This window comes from Vanellus vanellus, assembly GCF_965231255.1.
Source record: "Vanellus vanellus genome assembly, chromosome: 21".
Classification (NCBI taxonomy): Eukaryota; Metazoa; Chordata; class Aves; order Charadriiformes; family Charadriidae; genus Vanellus; species Vanellus vanellus.
In genome coordinates, this window is record NC_138926.1 from 3135088 (window position 1) to 3155412 (window position 20325).

The window sequence follows — 20325 nt, forward strand, 5'->3', positions numbered from 1 at the left end:
AAACAAAAAAAAACCCCAACTGGAAGAGACCCCTTGGCATGCACGACTCCTGCGTGATAAATACAGAGGTTTTCCTTGGCACCGTCTCAGGCTGAAATTTCTGCCCCATCCTCAACGCTGGTTACGGCGCCGGAGAGGACCCGCGGGCTGGCCTTTGAGTTAAAACCCTCGCAGGCTCTAAAGGGGAAAAAGAAAATAACCCGGCAAAGGCTTCGATGACTTTAGCATCCAGCTATTTGTTAGAGCGAGAGAGGGCTTAAATTCCTGGAGATTAATTAGCAGACGCAGAACATCGCCCCAAGGTAGGTCTGAACGACAGCCCAAACAGCTCTGCATCCAAACTCTGCAGCTGGCCTTTATTAGGATTTTTTCTTTCCAAAAAAAAGAAAAAAAAAGAAAAAAAAAAGAAAAAAAAAAGAAAAAAAAAAAAAGGAGCTGAGCCCTCGGTACCCTCAGTCCTTGGCTGTAGCCCCCTTGGTTTCAACGGGAATCGCTACGGGAAATAAAAGCTGAATATCGCGGGTTTTCAAATAAATGGTAGGGTTCCTGGCACGGCTTCGGGTGAGCGGCTCATCCCGCAGTCCCATTCCAAACCTGCCCGGACAGCGAGAAAAGGGACTCGCGGGAGCTTATCTCAGGCAAAAGAGACAAGAAAAAGGATTCGCTCCGCAAATGCAAACAGGGAAGCTCAGACATTGCAAATTCGAGCCCTCTTCCTCCAGCCCTTCTCCCCTTCCTACCAGAAAAAGGCTGTTCCCACTGGAAATTCAACGTTGTGCTGCCAAAAGGGGAGGGTATAGGCATCCGCAGGGATGCGGTGAGGGGTGAGCCTGGAGGTACCACATGGCTCGTGCAGGGATGACAAAACCTTCCCAAATTCCATTCCCACTCTCCAGGCACCGGCTGCGTGGGAATAAAGAGCTCCAGCCTTGCCAGGCTCGGTTGTACACCAAGAATTGCTCCACCAGATCTCAGCATCTTCACGTATCCCGGGAAAGCAGAGGTGAAGAGTGGCACCGGTCACCGCAACGGGCTGGGAGAAGCTCAGCATCTACAGATCCTGGGCCCATCCCTGCCGCGAGCCAAATTATCTCCAAAATTAAAGCAGAGCTGAGAAAATGAGCTCACCAGGGACTGAAAGCTGAGGAAAGGCTGGCACACCCCAGCGTCCGCTCCAGAGGGGGGACGGGGTGTCGCAATAGGCATTTCACAGCAAAAGCACTGACTGGAGAATTAGCAATTAATTAATCCTCACGGCGACCCTGCAATACAGATCAGGTGCCGTTAAGCCTCAGTTTTGTAGCTGGGGAAACTGAGGCACAGGGTTGCAGCTCTGGGAATACCTCTGTGGATGCTGGGGGTGTTTGGAGGCAGAGGTTGGTCACCTTGTGGATTAAAAATCCAGCAGAAACCGGGACATCTCCCCTGTCCTCCTGCCCAACGCGTGCTGGGATCCGGCCCTCGGCTCGTTCCCGCTGCCAGCCAAATGAGCGAATTATCGCCCAAGATAAACCCACAGCCGCTAAAACGCTCCCCACGCTCAAAGGCACCCACGCCGCTGCAGGGAGGGGACGGCAAACCCAACCAAGCCTTTTCCAAAGGGATGCCGATTTTATCCACTCTGGACCTCCTCGACCTGCAGCTGGGACAGGGGGAATGACAAAACCGGGCTCTGCATTTTTTTTTTTTTTCCCCAGCGAACCTTCCAAAGGCAGCCTGCAACCACGTTTGACAACAGCTCTTCGGAAACACCCTATCCATACGCTTATTTTTCCCCTTAAATCACAACTTCCCTGCGCGCAGCCAGCTAGAAAGAAAGAAAGAAAGGAAAAGAAGTGATTCCTCCCCGTTTTGCCGCCGTTATTCCCCCCTCTGAGGTAGACGTCGATGGGGTGGGGATGAACCGCTGGAGAGTGGTTATTCATCTGGTGAGCAAGCCCCCGGCATCCTCGCCGTCCTTCCCCGGCGTCACCGGCCGCGGTGCGTGGCCGCCGAGCCCGTTCCGGCTCAGCACTGCCGTAGCATGCAGGCGGCGGTGGCCGGCGGTGGCCCCGGCAAGCTGCATTTCTCTGGAGCGGTGATTTTACCGGCGTAATCGATGCAGGAGGCGTTGCGCGTCCGCACACCCTCGCCGCAAGTTTGGGAGCAAGGGGACCAGGGACCCAGGCGCCAGAGCGGGCAGGGGACGTCTCCGCAGGGCTTGATGTCCTCAGGCTTGAGGGCTCTGTCGCAGGCGGTGGAGGATTGACCCTCCACGTCCCGGCAATCCACCGTCCGTCTCTGCCAGCCGGAGCCGCACGTCTTGGAGCACTCGGACCAGTCGCCCAGGACCCACTGGGATGTCAGCATGGGTCGGATGACGTTGGCCGACTTCTTCTCTTTGCCTTTCTGCTTGCTGAAAGGGACGTCCTTGGGGATGAAGAAGGTGTACTTGACTTTTGGTGGGAAGACCTCGCTGGCGATGGTCAGCAGCTGGACGGTCAGGGGCTCCGGGAGCTGTCGGAAGCTCTGCAGCCTCTCCAGGGTTGTCATGGAGCCGCTGTATTTCAGGATGGTCCCCTTAATGAGGATGTCCTGCTCCATGGCCGAGATGGCAAAGTCTCCGTTCAGCAGGTATTTGCCCTCGAGGGTCCTCAAGGCCAAGTAATTCCCGTCGTGACGGACCCCGCGGTGGCTGCGCTGCTTGATGTCGATGTTGGTTGCCCCGGCGGGGATGGTGACGATGTCGTTGTAGCCATATCTGCACGGGGCAAAGGGATATGGTTATTTTCCCGGATTTATTAAAAGGAGACCCACGCAGGGGATAGCCCTCGGCGAGTGGGATTATGGCTCTGAAGCCATCTCTCTGTAACCCGGAGTGCTCAAGACCTGGAAATATAGCAGCTGTGCCAGATGTGTGCTCGGCTGGAAGATTCTGCGGGATTACATGCAAAAACGAGCACCGCAATCAAACGAACAGCCCTGTGGTTACCAGCCTTGGTGGGCAATTCCCCTTCCTCCCTTGCTTTTGAGAGGGGTGAAGCGTTTGGGACTAAAAGCCTGGCTCCGCCCAGTGATGCTGAAGGATAGCAGCAGCTATAGACAGATGCAGAACAGCTGGATAGGAGAGAGTTGGGGTGCTGCTATGCATCATACGCATAGGTACGTCAGCCAGATGTTGCTGCTAAAAAATAGACCAGTAGTTAAACAGTTAACCCAACAGACATCTCATATTGTAGATTACTTGATATCAACTTGAAAGCCTTTCCTAGAAGACAGCACGTACTACGGCAGCAGGACCATCCCCAACGCCGTGGTAATTACTTGCCGCTATAATAAAATGCCACCCTGGAGAGACTCCATCCATAGGGCCGGTAGGATCGTTTTCCACGCATCCCCACGGTTGCTGCTGTGGTCGGTAATTAGGTTTAGAGTATTTTGGAACAAAGCCTTTGGGTCAACCTCTGCTCTCGGTCACCCTGGCCTCCCTAGCCCTGATCTTAATGGGATCTCTTCTTGGCTGTAGCTACCACGCTAATCTCGCTTTAGTCAACCGCAAACAATTCATAGGAGAGCGGAAGCCCCATTTCAGCTGGCTCCCTGGAAGGAAACCATTTAGGAAATCTAATTTGACTGCGTGAGTCACCTCGCTGCACGGAATTGGACGCGTTGGGCTTTTGTTACGATCTTTGCAACAAAAGCCTTAAATTCAGCTCTTTGGCAAAGCACCGGCGATCTCGGGCGAGGGAAGTGGCTGCCTCAATGCCCACATCCCGGGACTGAAATTCACCCCCAAGCCCAGGGAAAAGTTACCGAACTGTTTATATCCCAACATCAGCCCTCAAAACATGTGTCCGGCTGACTGCATTGGGGCGAGATGCCTATTGTAAACTCCTCGAGGCAGCAGATTTATTTGCAGTGCCGCCCCCGAGCCCATCGCCGGCGTCAGCACCAGCTATTATTTTAGGAAATAAACTCTGCTTGGCTTGCATAATGCAGCCCCGAAATAAACTTAGCGTAAGCTCCCGAGTTTGGGGAGGAGACCAGGCTGTTGCAAGGCCACCCGGCCGAGGGCGTTTGCGTGGCTGCAAGCCCGGGTTAACGGCGCGGAGGGGAAGCCGAGCGCTCCTCGAGCCCAGGGGGTTGCAATTAGGTGCGATGCTTTCCGTACGGAAAGCAAAGTGCCCTTACGCCACGTAGGAAGAGCCCTAATATTCCTAACCTAGCCCTTCTGCAATAAAAAATAAAAGAAGAAAGGAGAACCAGAAGGGAAGCTGGTTTTTCTCCCCCCTCCCACCGCCCCCAGCCCATCTCTGCAGCCCCTTACTTGGATCGGTTGAGCGAGCCAGATATTTTCCTGCAGGTCGAGCCGTTGCCGCCGCACACCCCGCACTTGTCCAGCTTCTTGGAGGACCCGACGACGTGATCGCAGCCAGCCTTGATGCACTGCCCGTGGACGCAGATGGAGAGCGTCTCCGGTCCGCACAGCGTCCCGTCGATCACCTAGGAAAATATCGGAGGAGCAATTAGGGCATGCGATGTGAACCGGGGCGAAGAAGGGGGGTTATCATCACCGGGTATCTTACTTTGGCCTCAAAGACTTTAAATTCGCTCCTGCCCCTGGCTCGGCAAAAGAGCTTGCATCGGTCTCGGGGTGACACTCCCGCGTACTTGGGAACCCACTCCAGGCGATTCCCTTCCAGATCCGTGAAGTTGTAGCCGTTGTACTTCTCGCACTGCTGCTCCCGAAAGCTTTTGCCTGAAAGGAAAAGCGAAACGTGACCCAAAAACCACAGGAAGCCGGCGGGAACCGCCGTCCTCCTCCTCTGCCACTGCGGAGATGTGGGAGCGAGCCGAGGATGGCGGGAGCGTGCAAAGCAGAGCAGGGATGCCACACACCTCCCCACCCAGCCGGGGGGGGATCACAACCCCCAGCAGAAAGCTATTTCCCTCCCCCTGCAAAAAAAAAAAAGGAATTTTCAAGGGATAGCGGAGCAACGATGGGTCCTGGAGAAACGGGGGCGGGAGGTGAGCGCGGCGTGTTTGGGAATCGCCTCCTTACCATCCGGCGGGCACTCATCGGTGTGGCAGGACTGGTACTTGGCTCGCTGCCCCTCGCAGTACCTGCCGCCGTGCTGGGGCTTGGGGCTGTCGCAGTGGCGGTAGGAGAACTGCACGCCGCCGCCGCAGGTCCGGGAGCAGGAGCCCCAGGGGCTCCACGGGCCCCAGCCGCCGTCCACTGCCGGCTGCAAGAGGCCACCAGAAGCTGCTAGATCCCTCCCCGAGCTCATCCATCCCCGGTTGCTCGCTCCCAGGGCAAGAAAAAGCCTGGAGCAATGGTAAAATCTCCACACCCTCCCCCGGGGTTCCTCTCCCCGCGGCCCCAGCCGGGGCCCTGATCCAGCAATGCACTTAAGCGCATACTTCACATGAAGTTATTACTGACTTCCACCAGTCTGTTCATGTGCTTAAAGTTAAGCTTCGGTTTAAGTACTATGCCGACCGACTCAGAAATCGCCGCTAATTCCCCCGGCAGGGCAAAAAGCGATGATTTAATTGCAGAACCGCGGCTGCTTGCTGTATTTTGGAATAGCCTGCGCCTCGGCGAAAGGAAAGGCAGCGTTTATCAACGAGCTGGGCTCGCCAGTAATCAAGATTAATAAAAAAAAAAGGTGCCGTTGAAGGAGAGATATCCAGAAAACAAATCAGGCAAATCCAAAGCTAGCCCAGAAAGGGCAGGACGGGGCTCAGAGGTTTGGGAATTCCAAAGGGTCCCTAATTTCTCCCCCTTACCTGCGGCTTCAGGGCATCCTGCGGCACGCAGCGGCCGTCCCAGCACAGCCCGTCGGCTTTGCAGGGGGTGCCGTCAGCCCAGGGCAAGCTGCCGTTCTTGGTGCGGCAAAGGGGCTCCCCACCGCCCGTCCTGCACCAGAGCTGGGCGCAGACGTCCTCCTCCGTGGTGTTGGGGCAGTGCTGGAAGTCCTTGCCGAAGATCTGCTGGCATTGCTGGTCCAGGCTGTAGAGGGCTCCTTGGCCGGGCAGCTCGGCGGGCAGCGAGAGGGGGTCGGCCGGGGCATCGAGCAAGCAGTCGCCTGGGCAAGGCGGGAGGAGTTAGGCTGGAGATCATCAAGGCTCGATGCACCACGCACGGCATCCCGAACCCCTCTCTGCGGTCGGATTTGAACCCCGTCAACAATGAGGTCCCTTACCGTGCCCGCCGTCCAGGAATTCGGTGAGGTACATGGCGCTGCAAGGGGACCAGGGCTGGGTCTTGTTCAAGTGGATGAAAAGAGGGGCCATCATATGGTGCTTGCCGAGGGGCCCGAAGAGCCGCTCGCAGGTCTTGGAGTCGTCGTGGGGCATGCTGAGCACGTGGCCTGGGGAGCAGAGAGCGTGGGTGAGCCGCAGACATCCCCCCCCACACCCCGAGCCCCCGCTCCGCTGCAGAGGGTGCCTGGGCAGCCGGGAGCATCTGCGAGTGACCAAGCAGCTCCTCTTGCCACAAAAGCTATTTGCTGCCGTAAATCAGAAGCGACGGACGAAACGGTGCTGGCTCTGCCTCGGCGGTACGCTACGCGCAGCCCAAATCAGCCCAGCGCATCTCTGGGAGCAGCGAACCAAGGGGGAGAAAAGTGCTCGGTCCCAAGCCGTAGCTCATCGCACCAGCCAAATACCCCAGTTTACACCAGTTCGGGCAATTCTAAGCGCTTTTGCTGGTGCAAACCAGCTTCTGCTGGTGCCAGAAGCTCCTTGGTGCTGCCCGAGGCTCGGCGGGTGGTACCCAAGTGGTGCTGGGCTGTGTGACATCCCCTCCCAGCATGCTGGGTTGACAAAGCAGGACCCCCCCCCAGCCCCTCCATCCCTCGGGAAGGGATGCTTTACCCAGTTCGTGAGCCAGGGTGTAGGCTGCCTGCAGGCCCTCGTCCTCGATCACCGAGCAGCTCTTGTTGCGGTCACACATGGTGCCGATATCCGCCACTCCCAGCGTGTCGCAGCTTTGGTGGCCGCAGAAGTCCTGTGGGCGAGCAGTGCCGAGGAGGTGGGGGGGTGAGGCAGAGTGAAGGGCTCCCGCATTTGGTAGCCCCAACATCTCCGAGCAGAGCTGGGCAACCCACTGGTGCTCTACACCCCAAATGCAACACCCCCCCACCCCATATTGCTTTGCTGCAAGCTCCATCCTTGGCGGATGATCCCTCATGGTGGGGGGATCCCTCCTGTCCCTCCAGCGACACCTCAACCCCTTTCCTCTCCCCTCCCAAAAGCATCCCTGAGGGACCCTTGAGACCTGTCTCGTCAGCAGGATGGCGGTGTCATAGTGCTCCGGGTGCCGGTCGCTCGGGGGGTTGAACCTTTGCTGCCAGCTGCAGAAGTTGCGCAGGGTGAGCCCGCCGTTGTTGGACACCTCCGGCCCCACCGCCGCCTCGTTCACCACCAGCACCTTCACCACCACCAGGTTGATGGAGTTCTTCAGGCTGGGGTGCTTGTAGATGCGAGCCGCCATGGACATCAGGGTCAGGACGTGGTTCTGTGGGGCGAGAGAGAGGGGCAGGCAAAGCCTGGGTGAAACCTTCACCACTGGGCTCTTTTTTTTCCGCTTAGGAAAGGAGAAATCAACCTTATTTATGAAGCCTACCACATCCACACCGACTTGGATTGATGGAATAAGTGCTGCTTTTTCTCTATGGGATGCTTTACACCTTGTGCCGGCGGGAAGGACGGGCAGGACAAGTCCCCCCTCACCTCCTGCATCCCTTTCTCCAGCCACCGCATCTCACCTGCCATGAACCCTTTGCACCCAGAAACCCTTCGGGAAAACCTCACGTGTCCCTGCGAGTGCTCTTGCATATTCCCAAGGCATTAACCCTGCCCTGGCTGCCCCGAAGCAGGAACCGCCTCCCGCACAACCTCCCGTGGATGCCAAACCACTCTTCGCCTTGCTCCGAAATTCCCACCCCGTGCTGGTCGGCGGGGTTGGAACCCAACGGCCTCGGTGACAAACCGGAGGCCAAAGCACTTTGACGGCCGAGTCTTTGCCCAGCAGCATCCCCTGCTCGGGCGATCGGGACGACCAGAGATTACTTAATATGTCAAACGCGCCAGCGATGTTTAGGCTGATGTAAACATCTTATCGGAGCATCGAAATTCCTCCTCTGCTTGGCACCCGTTCACGGCCCCGGAGTCAGGCGAAAAAAATGCGGCTATTACACAATATAGTATTGGGAAAGAGAAAGTGGCTTCTCTCCTCCCCAGACGAATTACACCTCACGGTCTCGCTTCAGCACCACCGTCTAATTAAACTGGAAGGACTCGGTGGAAGCCCTCTCCGAGGGCTGAGTTTCACCCCAAATCCACGTTTTCCTGCGCGCTCATCCATCGCGATGCTGCCGTGCGTGCGACGTGCACAAAATACCGTTTCCTTAGCAAACGAGGGAGATATTTAGGGAGATACCCCCCTCCTCTAACAGCGAGGGCGTATTTGCTGCGCCAAGGGCAGCTGACGGGGCAGAGCCGCTCGCCCAGGGAGGTAGCGGCTATTTTAAATTATTCTGCCGCATTTTATCCCCTCGCTGGCAACTCCGGGTAAACAGATGTCTCGCTTCAGCAAGACGTATCCCAAGGCTCATTATCCGAGGGCAGGCCCCGGCAAGGCTGATGGGAGCGCTGAATAGACTGGTTTATTTAGACTGGCCAGATCTCCGCGACATGACTCACATCCCAGCCCCGAAGCATGCAACAAATGTCACGGAGAAGCCACCGCCGAGGCAAGAAACCCAGGCGAGATCCCCACGAGCGGTTGCTCCAGGGGACTGGAGGAATTGTTTACCCCACAGGGAAAGTCCATTGGGAAGCTTCCTAAAAATAATGACAAAGCCTTCCTAAAATTACACACGTGAAGACCTAGAAGGATGCTCTACACGGGAGCTGCGCATCATGGGATCATCCATCATTTCCAAGGGAGCACATCCTGCCCCATCCTTCTCTAACCCATTACAGGTTTCTCTTCATCCCAGTAGTTTTTACCTGGGAGCTCTCAGTCCCTACGGCAAATCCCCTGGGACATGGACCCTCGCGTCCTCAGGGTTACATGCAGTCAAGAAACCCTTTCAGCAGCAGGAACGGATGGACTCGGAAAACATCCGTCCGCCCTCCCTCCCTTTGTCTGGAAAGCGAAGATGGAAAGCGAACCCAACAAACAGCTATTTAGCGCAGATTAAAAGGTCAAATTCACTTGTTCCACCATCTGGTGTCTAATTATACCCATCCCTGGGCCGTGCAGGAGTCGGTTGGGTTTTGGGTGGACCCTGACCGCTCCGGGGAGAGGAGGAATCCACCTGCACCACCTTGGCTTGGCCAAGGGTTTGGAACCGGGGCCAAAAGCAAGTTACGGGATCCCCAGGGCTCAGGAGAGGCTGACTGAGGGCTTTTGGCCCACAACTGGCTGTGGATGAGTTGAATCCCGCTCATCCTGTCCTCCCCGTGCCTTTGCAAACGCTCTGGCTTGACGAGCCACCCAGGAGGGAACGCTGCCTTCTGCGGGGTGTCCTTCCCAGCATCGAGGCTGAGGACATGGGTATGGAGATCGGATGCCCACAGGGTCAGGTTTGGGGAGCCCAGAGGTGCAAACAGACTGGTTTCTGCCTCCTCGCAAGGCACTGCAGCGCAGCGGGCACAAGGCTCTTCCCTGCCATTTCCAACCAGCATCCTGGGAGATCTTGGCAGGATTTCTGTCCAACTGGTAAATACAGCTGGAAAAAATCAGCCCTTTACCCACTCTGGGGGGAGAGGACACCAGCCCAAGCCCCTGAGGATCACGAGAGCATCCCTCCTCTGCCCCATGCATGTGTGGCCAGGTAGGAGCATCGCAGCCGAGCCACCCCTCTGCAGAGGCAGCGCAGGGGTTTCTATTGCTCGGCGATGCCCCCCCAAAACCTCCTACCTCTTTTTTTCCCTCTCCAGAAGATCAAATTCCACCCATTCCCCCCCCCCCCCAAAAAAAAAATGAGGAGGGATGCTTTTTTGCCCGACACATCTACATGACAGCAGCTCCGCTATCCCTCCCGCCACAGCATCGCCCTAAGCCAGGAACGCACGGGTACCACCAGCGCTGCCCGACGCGAGACCTGCCAGCGGCGAACAGCACGTGCAGAGGGTTAGCGATGGAAAAAAAATAAATACCAATCAGAGCACAGGGAACCGAAGTGGCTGTTTTTAACCTGAGAAAGCTGAAGGATTTTGCTTTCTGATACAGGCTTGCAAAATCTCAGCCGACATTCTCCTTCGTGGGAACCACTCAGAAGCTGAAGTCTGCAGAGATCCCCAAACTGTTGGTTTTTTCTTTCTTTTTTTTTTTTTTAATTATTGTTATCTTTGGGGGGAGAAACTGCTCTTACACACACACTAAACTATTATTGTGGTATGCGCATAATGATCTAATATCGCTGGACCCACCCAGTGCAGAAGGGTGGCAGGGAGCACCCGTACAACACCCCGGCACAACCCACCAACCTCCGACTCGCTTCCCAGAGATTAATGCTCGACCCGACCCGGGGCTGTAGGTTTGTTTGTTCGTTCATAGGGTTGTTGTGGTTTGGGGTTTGTTTGTTTGTTTTTTTTTTTCCCCCCCTTCCTTTCTCCCTAGAAGCCAGCATTTCCGTAAGGGGGGAGCGAAAAGAAACGCTGAGATTTCTGGAGCGTGGACAGATGGAAGGAAGCAAACACGGGGTCAGATGCGAGGGCTGCCCAGCTTTTAAAAAACAACTGGTAAAAACATATCCCAGCTTGTCTCTCTCTCTCTCTCCCCCCCCCCAAAGCAATGTCGACACGCTGGCCCCCTGGCTCGGATACCCGCGGCGGCCGCCCTGCCAGCCTCCTCCTGCGGTTTCAAGCTCGAGCCAAGAATTTCCTCGCAGAAACATGGGCAGCAGCCAAGAGAAACGGGGGGCGAGGGGGACACCTTGGGGGGATACCCTCCTGCCTTCCCAGCTCTCTCCCCCATCCCTTTTCTGTTTGTCACTTGATTTTTTTTTTTCCCCTCCCCCTTCTATTTCCCCTCTTTGCTGGATATTTGGGGCTGACCTGCGAGAGAAGCAATTACCCCCTTTTCAGAGCAGGGGAAACTGAGGCACAGAGGAGGACCGCCGCCACCTCTTTGCAAAGCACAGCCGAACGCAAAGCAAAACCCCGTCCCCGGAGCATCCCGGGGCAGGAGCGCTGCCGTTTGCCACGGCGGCGGTGGGAGCCAGCTCCCTCCACGCTGCGCTTTTCATACCGAAGCCCTTGAGAATCGGCGGTGACCGCGCCAGCGGCGGGGCTGAAACGCGGCAGCTGTTTGACATTACGGGGCGACGTGAGGAAGCGAGTGCGCGGACCAGGGGAATATTTAGGGAGGCTGCCCGGTCCCCCGACCCCTTGCACCGAAGTGGATGCGGGATGGGGGTCACACCCAGGGGGACAAATCCCCGAGGAAAAGCACCAGTGATGCTGGCGGATGGCAGCAGCAGCGCAGGTTCCCCCTTTGCTTTGCAAAAAATACCCTTTAATCCCATCCCAGTTGCTTTTGGGATGGGCTCAGGAGGGGCCGGCTCCTTTTGTCAAGGGATTAAGCGAACTCACCCGCTTGAGCTGCAAAAAGTGAGCCCAGGAGCCGGACATGGGGGGAGCTGAGGCTCCAGGGTCGCGTTGGCTTTACCTCCGAGGTCACTTTGATGGTGGATGGGGGTGCGGGAGAGCCAACAGAGGGACCCCAGCGGTGCCTTGTGCCACCCGCTCCAGCACCCACCTGGTCCTGGAGGGAAGGGATTGCAACAGCGCTCCTAAAACCTCGTAAATCTGCCTGGAAAAACCACAGAAGTCAAGTGAGGAATCCCAGCTTAATCAGATCGATCTGGTTTTGCTGTGGTCATTACCAGCTCTTGGAGTCGGGGATCGCAGATTCCTCTCTTGCAAGGACAAGGGGGAAAGAAAAGTGGACCGTAGCCATCACGCTTGGAGAGGAGAGCTTGGAAACACTGCTCATCTGCACCCGAGAGACTGGAGAAATCCCACCACAGGAATCCGATTCTGCTGCCAACTGGCCGGGGATGCTGCTGGATGGTTTTTGTAACCGCCTGTCGCTTTAGGTGTCTCGGCAAAGGTCCCCTGAGCCTCGCAGAGCCTCTCTGCAAGTGCAGCCCGCGCTGCAGGTGCTCAGCCCCACTGCCCTTTCTTCTGCCCGGCAGAGGGATTAGCCCCTACACCGCCTCCTGCCTCAGTTTCCCATACTCAAAAGCCCCGCTTAATTCTGTTAGTAATGCTCACCACCCTTCCCCCCCCCTAAATATTTTGGTACATCTGCAGGAAAAACACCAAGGATAACTTGTGTGTCCAGCCTGGGGCATCGCACCCATCCCCTATATAAGGGGGTTCTTCCTAATCACTGCAGGTCACATCCTGCCGGCTGCTCCCAGGTGTTATTGCTCAGCACTGTCCTGCTGCTAATGCCCCCCCCCCCCTCCCCAAATTCCCCATCTCCTGCAAGCAGCAAGCCAGAAGCACGATTAACCCCCAAATTTCAGGTCTGGTCCTGCTCTCGCTTCATCACTTCCTCCTGATTTACATGAGGATTGATGGAGGTGGGATTAAACTCTTGTTATCTAAATTAGGTTAACGGCTGAGCGATAATGGCTCAGATTGATTAGAAATAGATCATTAATAGCATTTTCCTAGCAACAGCATGACATTGATTACAACTTGCAATGCTCAACCGTGTCTTATGGTGACCATCTTCTACTTCAGCTGCTACAGCTTATGCAAGAAAATAACTGGGAATACAAACAATGCTGGTGACCTTTAATGAATATTTGGTAATTAAAGTGTGGTTACGGGAAGAACAGTCACTATGTAAATATGGTTTCTTCTGACTCAACATTTCTACTCCCTGGGCATCTACCAAAGATCTCACCAGCCACGAGCAAGCCACCGCATTTTTTGGCCCGCAAAATATAGGTATTTGGGGAGAAGCAAGATGGTTGGTTGGGCTCCTGAGTTAGCAGCAACTGTGCTTCTCCCTGCATTTTTGTTGCTGAGAACAAAAGACACAGAAACACAGCAGGTGGCTAATTTTTTTTTTTTTTTTTTTTTTTTTTTTTTTTTTTTTACTGCTACATAAGAGCTGGTTCTGGTTGAAGTTTTCTCCCAACTACTTAAATAAGCTATCGCTCTGTTCACCCAAACCAAGATCTTTAAAGGCTTCCTCCCCATCAAGAAATACCCCGAGGGACGATGCAAAGCTATTGCTTTGGGGGACAAAGAGGAGATGATGGTAAAACAGGAGCCGAGATGATGGTAAAACAGGAGCCGAGCAGACTGGAAACTCACTGGTGACTACAGAGGGAGATGTCATTTATCTACCAGGGAGCATCACTCCCTCCCAGGGCTGTACCCAATAACCAGGGCAGGGTACCAGCTTCTCAGCCCCTTGGTTGCGTATGTGTGCTTTCTGCCTTCAAGAGATGCCACGGCACACATTTACCCAGAGGACTGTTATTTTTTAATGCCTAGCCTGATCTGGGGAATAATCAGGATTTCTCCCTCCCCAAAATATATCACCTTATTTGTAGCAGGAGACCCCTGAGTGTTGTTTAAAACCATCAGGTGGGTGCCCAGCTGGTTGCAGAAGATGCAATACACTATTTTTTCCCTGTCCTCTTGGGGAATCAGAGAGCAGCTTCATGCTACTGGCAAAGTCATTTCTACCCCCGTTTTATATGCTTAAAAATTCAGGTTACTCCTTTGCAAACTCTGGTTTTGACTGCTGTAAGCTCGGGGTGGGGGGTGGGGGTTGTCTCCAAGCGCAGCATCCATCACTCCTTAGTCTTCTGCTATCTGTTCCTGCCAGCTTGGCTCGGTGGCACACAAGAAAAAACAAGCAAGGGGTGAAACCCGAGTGATGCTGAGCAGCTGAAATCAGCTGGAGCGCCAAGATTTAGCATTTCTCCTGCTTGACTGGGGCTGGAATTAAAACACTGCTTTATGAGGAGGGGAGAAGCTGGACGAAGCCCCCAGGTGGACAAAGTGGGCAGAAATGGCAAAGCCAGGCTGCCAAAGTGGTTTCAACTGCCCAACTGCTCCCTGCCGAGCTCCAGCTTCAAGGACTCCTCCAAGAACCCCCGTACCCACCCAACCCACTGCAGAGGACGAGCAACTTCGGTGCACTGTTATCCCTTGCAAAAACCCCAGTGCGTTTCAGACCATGCAAACCCGAATTTGGTCCCGATGACCCAAACAGCCCCATCGCCGCAGGGAGCGTGGTGGTGGTGGGGAGCTGTCTTTGCAAAAGACATGAAAAATAACCCCGTGTCGATGAAAGCAGCTGGGCAACATCCCTGGAGATGGATGGGGGTGGGGTGGGTGAGAGACCAGGATCTCCTCCCCCTGGGGGCTCAGCCACTGGCAGGATCCCCGCAGCCGGAGCGTGTTGAAGGAGAGGGAGAGTTTTTGGGGGTGGTGGCTGGGGGAAAGCGTTGTCGGTACATCTGCTTGGCTGCTAACAGGTGGCTCAGGAGCGGGACTATGCATTACTCAGTTTATTTACTATCTGGCCAGAGCTGCTATCCGGAAGGGAGTTAAGCCCATTGCTTTGCAGCATGGCTCTTTCCCTGTAGCAAGAAAGGCATTAACCCACTCCGTCCCTCATCTGTGGGGGACACCAGACCGATGGGACATCACGGTGTCCAGCCTGTGCACACACAGGATGGATGCTGGGGCTGGGAAAGGATCCGTAAACACTGACCAAACCCTGTAGATCGACCCTGCAGCCTTTGCTCCAGGGATTTACAGCCCCTACAGGGCAAGGAAAGGTGGGGAGAGAGCCAAGGTCCCCCACCCCGTCCCCAGCTCTCTGCTCACTCCCCCAAGGTGGTCTCTGGCATCCCAGGGCTGCTTATAGAATCATAGAATAGAATAGTCTGGGTCAGAAGGGACCTTCAAAGGCCATCTAGTCCAACCCCCTGCCACAAGAAGGGACATCTTCCACTACATCAGGTTGCTCAGAGCCCCGTGGAATGTTTCCAGGGATGGGGCATCCACCACCTCTCTGGGAAACCTGGGCCAGTGCCTCACCACCCTGAGCGTAAATAATTCCACACTAATACCTAGTCCCTGCGGGGGCTAGGCAGGCAGGGAGGGGGCCCAGCAGCGGGCAGAGGCAGCACGCTGGGGACATGGGGGGAAATGGAGAGGCAGCAGAGACAGAGGGCTGTAGACAGGAGAAGGAAGAGGAGAGACAGAGGGATGCGGGGGGAGCAGAGGACGGAGGGATGAGGGGACGGAGGGATGCGGGGGGAGCAGAGGACGGAGGGATGAGGGGACGGAGGGATGCGGGGGGAGCAGAGGACGGAGGGATGAGGGGACGGAGGGATGCGGGGGGAGCAGAGGACGGAGGGATGAGGGGACGGAGGGATGCGGGGGGAGCAGAGGACGGAGGGATGAGGGGACGGAGGGATGCGGGGGGAGCAGAGGACGGAGGGATGAGGGGACGGAGGGATGCGGGGGGAGCAGAGGACGGAGGGATGAGGGGACGGAGGGATGCGGGGGGAGCAGAGGACGGAGGGATGAGGGGACGGAGGGATGCGGGGGGAGCAGAGGACGGAGGGATGAGGGGACGGAGGGATGCGGGGGGAGCAGAGGACGGAGGGATGAGGGGACGGGGGGATGCGGGGGGAGCAGAGGACGGAGGGATGAGGGGACGGGGGGATGCGGGGGGAGCAGAGGACGGAGGGATGAAGGGGACGGAGGGATGAAGGGGACGGAGGGATGAAGGGGACGGAGGGATGAAGGGGACGGAGGGATGAAGGGGACCCCACCAGCCCTTACCTCCACATCCTCCCCGTAGAAGCGCACCATGGAGGCATCAGCCACCAGCAGCGTCTCCACGTACCGCGCCTGGGAGACGAAGCGCTTGGCCCGGCGGAGCGGCTCCCCGGGGCCGGCGGGGGCGGCGGGGTGGGCTCCCGGCGGGGCGGCCCGGCGCTGGAGGCGGTGCAGGCGTCTCCAGGGCGGTCCGGGCCAGGGATGCCCGAGGGGTTGCAGCTCGTAAGCCGCCCCGTCGAGGAGGAAAGCGGCTCGCAGCCCCCCTCCTCCGCCGCAGCGGCTGAGCACGGCGGGGGCATCGGGGCTCCCCTCGACGGTTCCCGAGTAGAAGCAGCCCCGGCGCGGCGGGCTCCGTCCCGGTGGCCGCCGACCCCCCAAGCGTTGGAGGCGGAGGCGGGGAGCCAAAAAAGCGGCGTCGGGGCGGAGGCGGAGAACGACGGCGCGGCCGAAGGCGGCCAGCCGCAGGGCCAGCTGCCCCGACGGTGCGGGCAAGCGGGTGGGCAACAGCGGCTGCTGCTGCTGCTGCTGCTGAGTCTCCCGTGGAGGCGGCGGCAGCGCCCACGCGTGGCACAGCAGCAGCAAGTGGAGCGGAGCCCGGCCCCCCAGCAGCCCCCGCCGCCCCACGGCCCGGCCCTGCCGCCCCATCGCCGGGCTCTCGGCCGCTCCCCCGCAGCCTCCGCGCCGGCTGCGGAGCCCGCTGTATTTATACTTTCTCCCCCCGGCTTTGACATAAGAGGTTTATTTTTGATCTCTCGCTGTTCCCCACTCCCCCCCTCCCCTGCCAGCCAGAGCCTGGGGGAGGAGAAGTGAAAGAGAAAAAAAAAAAAAAAAAAAAAAAAAAAAAAAAGAAGAAGCAGCAGAGAGAAAAAAAAACCACACACACACACACACACACAAAAAAAAAAAAAACCAACCCACTTTTGGATGCGATTTGAGGCCAATCAGGCGCCGGGAGCCCCGCCTGCCTCCAAGTGTCAACTCCAGCCTGTTACTCTCCCAAAATTAACCCCTTCAGCCCAGCTTCTTCCCGCCTTTCGGGGCCTGATCCTGCCCAGGCGGGCAGCAGAGGGCTCGGGGAGGTGGTCCTGCCCCAGGAGATGGGGTTTGGCACCCGGTTCCGCTTCCCCCATGGGAGAAATTACCCCAGGGAGCTCATTCTTCTCCCCTTCCCGCCCCCCCATCCCTTCACTGCTGGAAAGCACCAGCTGGAGAGCGTCTCATTTCAGCCTGCAAGGGAGAAGGTGCCTCGGGGGGTTTCGCCCCCCGCCCCCGGTTCCCATGTCCTTCCCTTAACCAGGGACAAGGGAGGGCTTTGGGCCCCGGGGAAAGCTCCAACAGTGACAAATACAAGGAGGTTTCCATGCCCTGAACAAACAGCTGGGTCCACATGGGGTTTCCTCTGGCTGGAATAAGGCAATGGGCTAAATCAGACTTGTGGAAAATACCTATGAGAATAAAACAATGCAGCCAGCCCCTCCTGTCACTTTTTTTGTTTTGTTTTTCGTTTTTTCTTTGTTTTGTGTTTTTGTTTGTCTGTTTGTGTTTTTTTTTTTCGTTTTGGGTTGGGTGGGTGGGGGGAATATTGCACTTGGGTTCATTTAAAACCCAGATGTCCCCCTTTCAGACCAAGTTCTTCTCCCCATCCGCATTCCCTCGCAGTGAGTGAAAAACCTACAGGCGTATAATAAAGTCTCAGGCTGTAAAACCAGGTAGCTACTGTCAAGTGCTCAGTGGTGGCAAACATCAGGAGATGGACAGAAACACGTTGTCCCTGGCTGGGAACCTGCTCAGCACCAGGGAACAACCAGCAGTAATGGAGAAAGGGATATTAATCCTTACGTATTACTCCTTCTTTCCTCTTGAGCCTTCTTTCCCCATTAGTTCATGAGATTCCTGGCCTTTGGAGCACCCTTTGTGCAGCGCTGAGATATCCCAGGATGTCCCTGCCGCAGTTTGGAGGTGGTGGGTCCTATTCTGCTCCTTGTCCTGATTTTCTAAACCTCCCTTTAAAAGGGAGCAGCATCTGCTCAGGACTGGGCTTGTGCTCCATTAACCTCACTGTGGATACAAGCCCAAGGACCAGCTCCTCTACGCTGTGGGCTTTTTTCTCCCCTTAGCCTAAGCCTAAAAAGATCTGAAAGGGTAAAGCAACATTTGGCACCACAGAATTCCTGGGAAACCAGAGTCCGGCCACGGCTGAGGAACGGGGTGCAGAGTTAAAGGCTGCTCTCCCTTTACTTGAGGACGTATTTACATCTGCCTCTCTATTATTATCTCCACTTAAAAGCCACATCCCTACCTATATAGTAAACACACAGCCCCGGCTCTAAATAGCAGCGCTGCCCTGGGGCCAAGGGCTCTGATTACTTTGTCTTTTTAAAATGTGGGTTTTGCCACCATAGGAGGGGAGGAAATAATAACAGTAATAGTAACAGTAATAGTAATATTACTATGAATAGTAATAATAATAATAATAATAATAATAATAATAATAATAATAATAATAATAATAATAATAATAATAATAATAATAAAGCAACCCCAGGCACGGTGTAGTTCAGGCTGGGCCATCTCTCCAGGGCTGCGTATCAAATGTGTTCCCTCCCTGGACACCCAGCGCCTTGGCCGCTCTCCCGCGGCAGCCGGCTCCGGCCGCAGCCCCCTCCTCTCCTGGCAGAGAGCTCAGCCCGCAGCTGGAGCGCCTTCTTCGCAGTGGCCAGGGTGGGTTTTCCTCCCTCCGCCACTTCGCTGGGTTGGGGAGAAAACAGAGTTTGCTTTTTAAAATCAGAAGGAAAGTGCAGAGGCAGGACCAGAAGCCAAAAGTGAGCCCTGACTCTGCCTCCTCCGCCCCCAAAGCCCACTGCAGGTGTCTGCACGAGTGGGCATCTCACTGGGCTTTGCTTTGGTGGGCACGGAGAGGTGGTGCCCCTGCTCTGAATTAGGACAGGTAAGACTGCAGGCGGCACAGGGCACGTCTCTCCTGACAGGATGTAATTTATTCCCGGCTTTCCGCTCCCGGAGCTGCATCTTTGATCTCGGAGGACACGCTTGCATCTTAGCTGGAAGGCACCGCTGGTTTTCATTAGCGGCTCCACTCTGCGAACGGTAGCTGGAATTTCGTGTAGCCGATACGAGCCTCGCCAGGCTCGTTAGGAACCAGCTCGAAGGCACGCTAAGAGAGAGAGCAAAACCTCACCCGGCTGCCCCTCTGCGTCTCCTCCCAGCAGAGGATGAGGCACCCCAAGACTTTTCGGGGTTCCTACTTCTTAACCCTTTGCGGGGACACGCTGCCCCCAAACCTTGCCTGCGGCTCTCATTTCTATGGGGCTGGCTGAGCATGTGAAAGCCATTAACTTCCTAGTCACTGTGATTTAAAGACCCTTTTGATCAAACAGCTTGCAAACCTCTGCCCCCGCTCCCCTCTGCACGTTCCCAAAGCCGGGCAGCGGGCAGTTCCCTCCTGCATCCCTCCCGGAGAGCCAAACCCTCCGCTCCTGTGGCTCAGCACCCATCTCCCAGCGGGGTTTTGGCTACCAGGATGAGGCCCCTGTTGCATTTGCCGTTCCCGCTCTGCAGCAGCAAGATTGCCCCGTTTTGGGGGTCTCCGGGATGCTTTGCTCTGCCCTCCTTGCTCTGTAAATGGGGTCGCATCCAGATTCGCAGTGCCAGGCGGGCGTTTTAAGGATTCCCCCGTTTGCTTTGCTCTCGGCCCAGGGTAAAACACTTGGGAGAATTATTTGAGCTATGAACAAAGCAGCGACAATCTCAAAAAATATTACCGCTAGATGTCAGTGCCGCCCTACCGCTGCCCGGTGGGAAACCCTAAATCCATCCCTGTGAGTTTGGAGCAGATCCTGCAGCGGCCAGAGGAGAGCGAAGGGGTCCTGCAGCCGGCTCGAAACCCAGGTGGTGTCAAAACGAGCGATTCCATTAGTTTTCCTTTTAAAGCAAGCAGCTGGGGTGAAATCTCGCCCAGAAAAGCAGTGGGATCTTAAATCAGGGCCCCAGCCTTGCGTCCTGCCGCGTTATCTTCAGCGAAACCATCTTAGCTGTACTAGTGAGATCAAGCAAAACGGTTGTTTGCCTTAGTTTTGCATGAGAAGGGGAGATTTGGGCGTCATTCGGAGCGAGTGAGAACCGGGGAGTGAATTAAGTAGCAAAATGTGCCGCCCTAATATACATCTGTAATCACTGCGTTGAACCCCCGCTGCATGACCACAGCCACGAGAGGGCCCCCCTGCCCTACAAGTGGTTATTTAGCGTTTGGTACCTCAAACCCCTCAGTTCCTCGTAAAATACCTGCTTTTGCCTTGCCCTCAGTGCAATATTAGACCCCCTCCTTGCAGCGGTGCATCCCTGGGGACCGTGCACCGACGGTACGGGGTGGGGGGGGGGTTCAGTGTCAGTGAGAGTGATGTTGGGAAAACTGTAATTCCTACTGGGGTCGCTTAAACGTGGGGAAATCAGATTTTTAGGATTTAAGAAAAAGCAGGGACA

The 20325-nt window shown here is 56.1% G+C and overlaps 1 protein-coding gene across 1 annotated transcript; it reads right to left on the reverse strand.

Annotated features, from left to right (window-relative positions):
* Nucleotides 1-2007: 2007 nt before the first annotated feature.
* ADAMTS8 (ADAM metallopeptidase with thrombospondin type 1 motif 8) lies at nucleotides 2008-16473 on the reverse strand (the record flags this gene model as incomplete). Its single annotated transcript, XM_082493899.1, has 9 exons — nucleotides 2008-2740; nucleotides 4307-4482; nucleotides 4566-4738; nucleotides 5042-5225; nucleotides 5773-6071; nucleotides 6189-6356; nucleotides 6862-6994; nucleotides 7265-7504; nucleotides 15832-16473. The coding sequence occupies 9 exons, from the start codon at nucleotides 16471-16473 to the stop codon at nucleotides 2008-2010; spliced, it is 2748 nt and encodes a 915-aa protein (XP_082350025.1).
* Nucleotides 16474-20325: the final 3852 nt, after the last annotated feature.